This window comes from Plasmopara halstedii (genome assembly GCF_900000015.1).
Source record: "Plasmopara halstedii genome assembly, contig: Scaffold_650, whole genome shotgun sequence".
Lineage (NCBI taxonomy): Eukaryota > Oomycota > Peronosporomycetes > Peronosporales > Peronosporaceae > Plasmopara > Plasmopara halstedii.
Window position 1 is genome coordinate 554,765 of NW_020187567.1, and position 11,008 is coordinate 565,772.

General features: G+C 43.0%; 2 protein-coding genes across 2 annotated transcripts; both read right to left on the reverse strand.

Moving 5' to 3' along the window:
• Positions 1-5,369: 5,369 nt before the first annotated feature.
• PHALS_12758 (uncharacterized protein) lies at positions 5,370-5,867 on the reverse strand (the record flags this gene model as incomplete). The annotated part of the gene is made up of 1 exon (XM_024728374.1): positions 5,370-5,867. One exon carries the CDS (start codon positions 5,865-5,867, stop codon positions 5,370-5,372), a length of 498 nt encoding a protein of 165 aa, XP_024578857.1.
• A 2,114-nt stretch (positions 5,868-7,981) lies between these two features.
• Positions 7,982-8,302, reverse strand: PHALS_12759 (RxLR-like protein; the record flags this gene model as incomplete). Its single annotated transcript, XM_024728375.1, has 1 exon — positions 7,982-8,302. The coding sequence occupies one exon, from the start codon at positions 8,300-8,302 to the stop codon at positions 7,982-7,984; it is 321 nt and encodes a 106-aa protein (XP_024578858.1).
• Positions 8,303-11,008: the final 2,706 nt, after the last annotated feature.

Below are 11,008 nucleotides of genomic sequence, written 5' to 3' on the forward strand. Positions count from 1 at the left end.
TTCCGCCGCTAGGCAAATAGTGACGATGTCACCCAACCGCGCTTTCAGCGACTCAACATACTGCTGACTTTCCTCCATCTTGGAGCGTCGAGCATAGTTGCCCGGCGCCCTAGAATCTATGAGGATCTTCCATGGCTTCTCGAAGCCCTTTACGGTCACCTCCACGACCAGCAAGCCCAGCTTGCATACACGTTCCGTGTTCAAGGGCACGGAGCTCTTCGGGGCTGGGGCCTGTTGACCTCTAGGCCTTCCTTAAAGATGGTCACTGTGACTGCCTCCGGAAGGGGATCTGCTGCCATCCCGGCAATGAGAGTGCGCATCTGTTGGACAAAGTCCATCAATTCATTGTTGCCCTGTCGGGCGACAAGGAAGCGAGATCGTACGCGATATGCCTGATTAGGCGGCGCGAACACTCGAAAGAGCTGCAATTTCAGCTCCACTCAGGAGGGAAACGCAGCTTCGACCGAAGTGCTACACGTCAGTGCCCATTCTCGCGCTCGACCACCGAGCTTTGAGATGGCTTGCGCTACGCGCTGTTGCTCGGTCCGGAGCATGGCAGATGCAACGACCACCCCAACCTCTCTCATCCAGAGCAGGAGATTCTCTCCATCCTTCCCCTCAAAGACATAAACATTCACCATGAGCGGCTAAGGGTGGGGAAAATCATCCGTCACCGACGATGGCGTCATAGACGCAAATGATGCAGACATCTTCTACTGCAGGTGCTTTAGCAGCGCATTTTCGTAATTTAAAAACGCCTCTCGACGCGCACCGATTGCCTCAGGGCCTTGCGTCACAAGGTAATGCACGCTTTCTGGGCCAAGCAAGGACATGAGCTTGTTAAGCCCGTCCTGCAGGGCCCTGGGGCAAAAAGGAAAATTCTTCCATCCTCACAGAGGATCAGTCTAAACGACTCAGATGTAGATTGACTACAAGTTCTATCAAGTGCAGCGGGGCTGCCGTTGCTTAGCGCTTGAGGAAGCGTAATTTATGTCACTGACCTTTCGTTCTTTACAAGAACCGATATGAGTGTAGCGGATCGCAATCCGCTACCTCCAAGAGTAGTTAGCACCTTAACCAACGCTTAAAACGCTTCGGTTCAAATTCAAACTGATTCTTATTTATTTTTATCTGCGGCAAAGCCGCCTTATTTTAAATGTTTAGATTATATATATAGTAAAAACTGAATACATGCATAACTACTGGCTACCAAGCCACATGCCGTATTCTTGATTGGGTGCAGTCACACCATGCCCATCTCTTGTGACACACCCCTGTTTCCAAGGTCCGTGTAACCCTGTTACCTATAAAGTAATTTCAACCACACGGCCGAAAATGGTCTGTTGCGTGCTCGCAGCTTGGTCTTTCAGACTGCAGATTTTGCATGAGTGGAAAGGTCACCGCACTAGAAAAAAACTTTTCACTCACTATATATGCAGCGGGGCTGTCGTAGCTCTTTGCTTAGAGAGAGCTACGCTGAGGTCACCGACCTTATGATCTATACTAGAACCAGTATGAGTCTCGTATCGCAATCTGCTACGTCCAAGAGTACCAACAACCTTAAACCAAAAGGCAAGGCAACTAAACTCTACCGCTCAAAATTTGATAGTTTTTTTTCTTATTTTATTTGTGGCAAAGCCGCCTATATTTAAATCTATAGGGTTTCCTGATTAAACAGTATAGCCTAATTATAATGCATAACTACTGGCAGTCCCACCACGTAGTGGCTTCTTGTTAGGGCGTATCCACCCTTTTGTGTGGTTACACCATCTTGTGTACACCACCCCTATTTACCAGGGTACGTGTGACCCCGTTACACCCCTCCCATCAAAACTGTGAATACCCCAATTCACATTAAACTGTCGCCTCGTACGAGGCTCGCGTGTCTAAGACAACTCTACGTCCCCAGGACCCTCTTCACACATTCTCTGCTCAATTAGCCCTGTGTCGGTGACACGAAAGACATACGACACCACTGATTCCGAGAGCGCACACGGGCAGAGCCTTTATTCGTCTTCTGTACGCAGTGCAACTTCAGACAGCACGTCCGCGGCTTCAAGAGGAGACATCCCAAGCCTTCGCTAATCGAGAGCCGCAACCGCGCCCGCCACGGGCGACGGATTACCTCGTCGAGGATTCAGAGGAAGTGGTATCATTACCAATCGCCTTGACGAGGCACAGGAATAGCAGCTGGAGGCTGCCCGAAAGGCGGCTTTGCGCGCGCATCCACGGCCGGTCCTAGAATCTCGTGTGGAATACTTCCGTAAGGCGGATCGCGCTACGTAGACATAGGACGCGATCACTCGATGGTTGGGCGTCTACGTGGTCGGTACCCGGCCACTACGCAAGCTGAGCTTGACCAATGAAAGCTCCCCGAGCCCGCTTCCTGGTATCTCAAGAAATCTCAATGGATATGTACCGCGCTCGACTTCGCGCTTAAAGAGGAGGCGCTCTTGTACCCACAATGCGGACGATTCCTGTGGTGCTTGCCCCTGGTAAAACCGCTGCAGATGATGAAGAGCTCTTTGAAAGATGGGTGCAGCGGCACTGGAAACAATTCTCGCTGTCCAACATACAGCGGAGCCACCCTCTTCAGTTACAGGCGACTGCGTCGACGATACTATCAATACAGATGTGCGCGCTTTGTCGACACTTTTTGATGTTGTCGACCGAATCGTCTGACCACCTCGTCAACGTAGTAGGTCCGCTTGATCTTGTGTGTTTTGGCTGACCTGTCGATATCATTCTCCATCCAAAAAATATTTTTTCTTGCCCAACTTCTTCAGCTAGAGTGTATTTTCAGCCTCCTGGCCTTATTTATCTCCATGCTTGTTTTTGCTTCGACGATCATGTCATCCACATATAGTCATACTTAGAAATAACCTTCCAGTGATCGTTTGACATGAAGGCACTTGTCGTCACCCTTAAAGCTATTATTTACAAATATACGATGTATTATCCTGTTTCAGGCAGCACTGGTCTCCACCCTTACATCTATAATTTACAAATACACAATATATCATCTTGTTTCATGCAACTGCTTTTCTGCTTGTTCCAAACCGTAAAAATCCTTTTCAACCGACATACGTATTTCTGCATATCATAGACACTCAGTGGAACTTCCATATAAACATTGTCTCTCTGCATACTGTGAAGAAAAGTAGCATCGACATCGAGTTGTACATTTTGGTAGTCGTATCCGACCCACTTTTAAAATTCCTCCAAATACAATGCATATTGACGATGGTGGAAGAAGTAAGCGAATCTAAATCGATTTCATACTTTTGCTTGAAAATCTTAGGGACAAGTGGTGCCTTATACTGCACAACATGCCATTTTGATCACGATACTTGTCAAAGCTCTATCGTGATCCAATTGTACAATCTTTTTATTTCTTGGCTTTAACATCCATGTTTGGCTCTGATCCTTGGAGCGCAGCTCGACTTCTACGCCACTTCACTGCATCATCACTTGCCGTTGCTTGAGCATATGTAGTCGGCAAGTCCGTACTATCCTCATTTATCACCTTGTACGCAAGCAAGCCATCGGCAATGAGTTCGTCTTTGTTAATCATAGCACTATTTGGTGTCGCCGAGTCATTACTTTCTTTCGCTGCTCTGCATCATCTGAGCCACTCTGGAGCATAATCATCGGCTCATGCCTTCGACTTGTAGCTCCACTTCAGGTTAAAAAACAATTGCTCTTCATGACCCGTATGAGAAAATGAGCGGTGCTTTGCTAGCTTAATCTGATTTCACCAGAGCGCTCGGAAGCACCAGCTCATGTATACTGACACTCGGCGTACAATCAAAATCGTCCTTTCGATGTCTGCAACTGCTTTTTGACAGCTTTCATAGGTTCATCTCAAAGTCGCTTTCAATCCACTGGGTTACGAACATTATCATTATCACTGTCCTTTCAATACCCGAGGTCCCATCTGGCTGTAGCGCATGCATATCGTAAATGCCGCCTTCACCCGGCTCATCCCGCCTCAAAAATCGGGACTTGGCATTCTCCAGGTTATCACGCGATCAACCTTGCTTTTTTCGCATAACCGATGAACAAACATTTTATGCTCTCGAGTTCGAGCTTTTACCTTTGCATCATCACATGAGCGTAATCCTAAATTCGAACGCGCGTAAGTGATCAACCCGAGGCTTCATATTAAGAGCCATCTAAGATGGCATGATGTTACGATGGGCTGCATTCGCTGAGCGATCAATAAAATAGACTGCTGTGTTCACTCCTTCCATCCACCATTCATTTAAAACTGTTTTGCCGTTCAGCATACAACCGACCCTTTCCATGATAGTCTTGTTCATGCACTCCGCCACCCTCTTTTGCTATTTGTTGTTTTGCTGATGGCTATATGGAACGTAGCATTGAAATACGATGCCGCTACGATTGCATATCTCTACCATTGTTTTGCTTACTAAGTCTGTCTCGCTGTTGGAACTTAAGCATTTGAGAAAACACCCCATCAAAATTTGTAAAGAGTTTTAAATTGTCTGAACTTGCGTAATTCTTTACTCTCAGTCTTAATCAAGAAAATCGCAACATTTTTTGAAAAATAAATCACAACAATGTGAATGTTTTTTCCTCCTCTCTTCAAGGAAGCCCCCATTGGATTAATGATATCTGTCTACACACACGCTCAAGAATTGGTGCCATCCTTGTCATCGATCGTATCTAAATACCGTGACTATTTACTTACCCTTCAAACACTCTGCACATAATGTTCTTGCTTAACCTTTGAGACGTCTTTGGTCGAGCAGTGTGCTTCAAGTGAAGCATCCTTGATTAGGTAATCTATGCGAGCATGCCAAAGCTCCTACTGAGTTAAGCCCTGTATATTCCACGTAACACGCTTCTTCCTGCAAACAGTCAAGAGTCTACGCTTAACCGAGTCTTGAACCCTATGCAGTCGCCTTTTCTATGTTTTATATGACACACGTAGAGCTAGAAAGTCCACACTCATACCACGGTCCACAAGTTTGCAAACCAGCAACATTCTTTAATCAAACCCTGTGATATCTAAAACATCAATCATTCGAGCCCCCTTTCCATTGCAATTGGGCAATTTAGGGCGCCAGTTCCTTTGACGAGTAAGTTTTACCTTCGGCAATTGTTACAAAAATACTTGCCTCAAGGTCCTTGTATTAGAACAAGTCTTTTCTGTGAGATATTATTTAAGACGTGGTGCTGCTGTGGATAAGCCACTGTAGCATTCGTCTTACCCTTCTCCAACTGCAAATTCCGCATCATCACTGCTGACACGTCTTCCAGCCGGTCAGTTTTGCTTCACATTACTAAAGTGGCTACCATGAAAACAATTGTTTTTGGATCCGCCGTCATTGCGTGTTGCCTCGTCAGCTTCCGAAATTTCCAGAATTAGCATTTACGCGGAAAGCTTTATCCGTTGTCTCCTTTCCGCGCAGCTTCCATGATTCATCAACTTGCTCTTTCATTTTCTGAAGACCCCCAAGTAGCTCGTCAAAAGTGTCGATATATTCCGCCATGCTAGTACCGCTTTCTACACATAAGTCGTAAGTCATTGCGTCATCGCTACGCGATTGTGCAGAGTTTAAGCGATAGTAATAACCACATAGCGTTTCCCATGCCTCCATGACATTCTTGGCCGGCCGTATCTTGATTGATGTTGGGCCTTGCGCAATAATACCCAATGCCTTGGCTTCGTTCATAAAACGCGTCGCTGTGATATCGCTCTCATCCTTGACGGCCGTGACATGCTTTAGAAGATCCTTCCTCGCCAGGATCAACATCTTATTGAACTCCCAGCGGTAGTAATTACCCTTTTCCACCAGGACTTCCGTACGCTTGCTTGGCATCGTGGGCACAGACGTCATAGTGAAGGAAGCGGCGATTAAGCTATTGATTTTTTGATAGATACAGAAGTAAAAAATATCATGCTCGGTTTTTTTCTCATTGCCATATTTATACCAAATCACTCTGCCAAAATAATATACAATCTGGTCAGTAAATCATTAAGAAATACAGTAAATCTTGGTACTAATTAAGTACCCCACCGTAAATTCTGAAAGACCGTCAAGCCTCAATCATGATGTGTATTCAAACCGTCAACCATAAATCGTGAATGTGGTGGCTACACATACATGATTGAGTGTTGACGGTTGTTACGTACATGCATGTTGTTTATAAAGAAGATGGTCCATCTATGCAGTGTTGTTGCTTGCGTTACAATGCAACTCTTAGCGTTGAACCACATTAAGCTCGTTCTCTGTACGAGCAAAATATTGTACTAATGCATGAATTTTAGACGAATTGCCGTAACATCATAGACTTGAGCGGCTTGATCTCTACAATGTTGAACTTCACGGTTATTAACTTCCCCGTGTTAATATCACTTTTCTTAATATTGAGAGTGCATCTGAGATATTAATAATATCATGCTAGGAATCATGTCTTCAAGTGGCCAATTGAACGAAAAGAAATACCGCGGAACCTACCGGAGCATTTCGCTGTCGTATTTTTTCCTAGATAATCCATATTTGATACAAACTACAGCTTAGATACATTATCTGCACCAAGATCTAAATGACACGGATACCAATACAAATAAAAGATCATTCTTATTGTAAATCTGTCCACATTTTGCAAAGACTCTTCTTAGCGCGTTGTCAGCTACAAAACTAATAAGTTCTATCAGAAGACCTATCACTTTACAAGAAGTACACGCTATACAAGCAGAAGCAATTGTTGTATGAGAATTTAATGGTGATATTTCATATTATGAATCGAGCAATGCTATTTTCGTCATGAGAATCAAATCACCAATCTATACCTACTCACGAAAGCAATGTTCGCAAATACAACCATTGCTAGAACATTATTCACAACTCAACGAAATGAGTCTATGACTTTTGTGGTACTTTCGGCTGGCCATGAGTCACGACTCCTCCACTAGATGATGTAGCGACCAGATTCGTTCGAGCGAGCTCACTCGAGAAGAATCCCCGCTCTTCCAGGCTTTCGTCAGAATCAGATTTGCGGTTGGCAGTCTCGACTAACAGTCCTGTCGTGATGGTGCGAGCCTCGTCTTCGTCATTTAAGCCATCGGAATGGTTGGTTGATGATAAAGTACGTCAATGTCATCGGTTGCATAAGCTAATTTGATATTGGCGCAGAAAGCGACTGCAACTGCCACAAATGTGTAGCGGCCCAGAGTCATGATTGATATGATTTGTCGAACCAGCGTAGTATTGGTATATTAAGCAGTGAAGTGGCCCTATTTCAGTGCTGGACTTGTTGGACCCGAAGCAAATTGCAATGTATGAAGCTTGCTCGACCTAGTCCAAGAATTTAAACTATGTATTTCCTGTCGTTAATGTGCAAGTCAAACAACAGATGATTTTATTGTTTAAGGTTTTGTCACTTATTTAATCATTATAAGCACTGACGTCATGGATAATGAAGCATCGGACCCGAAGATGTATCTAGTATTTAAATCATCTGATATATAGCATGTAGTGTTTTATATTTCATATCTTTTCACTCCGTGTTGGTTTCTCAGTGTTGGGCATATTGCATCTGCATCGTGTTATTTATCTGCGATGTCTTCGAAATTTTATATGAAAGAGGAAAAGTTCAACAATAGTTTTCACATTTCAGGTTATTGTAAGAAGTGTCTTAGAGGTTCGTGTGATAAGACAAAAATTGGGACCATTTCGGGTATATTTCTTAGATATTACGTATTGATACAAACTACGTGTAAAACACTTTCAAAGAATCTTCTTACCGCGTTATCAGCTACAAATATTCTACGTTCTATCAAAAGATCTATCATTTTACAAGAAGAACACGCTGTACAACCAAAAGCAATTGTTGTATGAGAAATTAATGAAGAGGAGTATCAATTCACCAATCTAAACCTACCCACGAAAGTAAGATTCGCAAATATCTAACCTTCGATAGACCTGGTCCACGATTCAAAGATATGAGGCTATGACTTTTGTGGTACCTTCGGCTGGCCATGAGTCACGCCTCCCCCGCCAGATGATATAGCGACCAGATTGGTCCGAGCGAGCTCACTTGAGGAGAATCCCCGCTCTTCCAGGCTTTCGTCAAAATCAGACTTGCAGTTGGCAGTCTTGATTGATCCCCTCAACAGTCCTGTCATGATGGTGCGAACCTCGTTTTCGTCATTTAATCCATCGGAAATGGTTGGCTGATGATAAAGCACGTCAATGTCATCGGCTGCATTAGCTGATTTGATATTGGCGCAGAAAGCGATTGCAACTGCCACAAATGTGTAGCGGCCCATAGTCATGATTGAGATGATTCGTCGAACCAGCGCAGAATTGATTTATCAGACAGTAAAGTGGCTCTAAACTTAGTGCTGGACTTAAGTGACCCGAAGAAAATTGCAATGTGTGAGGCTTGGTCGACAAAGTCCAAAACAGTATAACTTATAAACTCCAATTGGCAAGGCAACGCTAACACAAACAGCATAAAATATCTATCATTTATGCTCTTGTAAGGACGTCATGGATAATGAAGCGTCAACGAAAAAGGGGACCGAAAATGTATCTAGAATCTAAATCATTTGATATCTTATATGTAGTGTTTTATAATTCGTAACGATTTACTCCGTATAATTTCTTAGCGTTTAGCATGTTGCATTTCGTATCTGTCACCGTGTTAATTAAAAAATACTTCAGCGATGTCTGCGAGATTTTTTGTAAACGCTCAACGATAGTAAAACATTCAGGTTATCGTGAGAAGTGTCTCAGAGGTACGTGAAATACAGAAAGGGGAGTGATATCTATAATATTTCAGGTATATTCGAGGAAAGCCAGCGAAATTATTTTTGGGTAGTATTATGAGTACGAATAGGATGTAAGTATAAAATACCTATAGATAATATGACTTATAGAAATGTAATCTGCTGGTCACTAGATACCAGACATTAGATACTTCGTATCCAATACTCAGAGACCTAGAATAAAGGATACTCACTGCTAAAATGCTGCTCAATTTTTGTAACTATCATTGAAGTTTTCTGGTTTCATACTAGATGTCAGTCGACAAATACTAAATACTAGATACAGCACTCAATTTCCATTATCGTCGATACTTATAATCAATAACATCAGTTCAAATACGTGAAAAGAGCTTTGATGATAGAATTTGTATGCTGAATGCGTGAGCGTTGTCTTGATATTACCGACAGGTGGTTCATGGTTTTTTATTTTTGGACGTTGTCGAGCAAGCCTCACACATTGCAATTTGCTTCGGGTCCCTTAAGTCCAGCACTGGTTTTAGAGCCACTTTACTGTCTGATAAATCAATTCTGCGCTGGTTCGACAAATCATCTCAATCATGACTTTGGGCCGCTACACAATTGTGGCAGTTGCAGTCGCTTTCTGCGCAAATATCAAATCAGCTTATGCAGCCGATGACATTGACGTGCTTTATCATCAGCCAACCATTTCCGATGGCTTAAATGACGAAAACGAGGCTCGCACCATCACGACAGGACTGTTGAGGGGACCAGTCAAGACTGCCAACTGCAAATCTGATTTTGACGAAAGCCTGAAAGAGCGGGGATATTTCTCAAGTGAGCTCGCTCGAACTAATCTGGTCGCTATATCATCTGGCGGGGGAGGCGTGACTCATGGCCTGCCGAAGGTTCCATAAAAGTCATAGTCTCATGGCTTCGGGTTGTAGATAATGTTCTAGCAATGGTTATATTTGCGAACATTATTTTCGTGGTAGGTTTATATTGGTGATTTGATACTCATGGAATAAACAGCGTTGCTCCATTCATAAAATGAAAGATCATCATCATTAAATTCTCATACAACAATTGCTTCTGGTTGTATAGCGTGTCCTTCTTGTAAAATAATAGAACTTTTGATAAAACGTAGAATATTCGTTGCTGACAGACGCTAAGAAGAGTCTTTGCAAAACGGGTAAAGATTTACAATAAGTAAGATCTTTTATTTGTATTGGTATCCGCCTCATTTAGATCTTGGTGCTATATATGTCTTTAATTTTATTTGTAGTTTGTGTCAAATACGACAGAGAAATGCTCCCGTTGGTTTTGCGGCAATTCTTCTCGTTCAACTGGCCTCATGGGCTTGAAGATATGATTCCTTGCATGATATCATTAAAATCTCAGATGCACTCTCAATATTAAGAAAAGTGATTTTATCACTAGGAAGTTAAGCTCAAAATTGTTGAGATTACGCCTATTGAAAAGAACGATGTTACGGCTGTATGTCTATTTTTTATGCATTAGTACTATATTTTGCTCGTACAGAAAAAACGAGCTTAAATTTGCCTGGTGGTTAACGTGCATTGTAAAGCAAGCAACAATACTGCATAGCTGGACCATTTTTATAAACAGCATATACATGCAGGTAGCAACCGCCGGGTACTTAATCAGTACCAAAATTTTACTGTACTCCTTAACGATTTACTGACCAGATTGTATATTGTTTCGGCAGAGTAATTTGGTATAAATATGGCTATGAGAAAAAAAAACGAGCATAATATTTTTCCAATTCTGAAATTATCATTTGATCAATAGCTGAATCGCCGCTTCCTTCACTGTGGCGTCTGTACCCACGATGGTAGGCAAGCGTACCGAACTCCTCCTGGAAAAAGGGTAATTGCTTCCGCTTGGACTCCAATATGATGTTGATTCTGGCGATGAAGGATTCTCAAGCATGTCATGGCAGTCAAGGATGAAAACGATATCACAGCGACGCGTTTTATGAACGAAGCCAAGGCATTGGGTATCATTGCGCAATGCCCAATATCAATCAAGATACAGTCGGCCCTGAATGCCATGGAGGCATGGGAAGCGCTATGAGATTTCTTCTATCGCTGAAGCTTTGCACAATCGCGTAGCGATTACGGTGGCGGGATATATAGATGGCTATGACGGACTACTTGTTAGTCTTCAAAAAAAAAAAAGAACAACTTGATGAATCGTGCTAGCAAAAGCCTGACGTCGAATTAT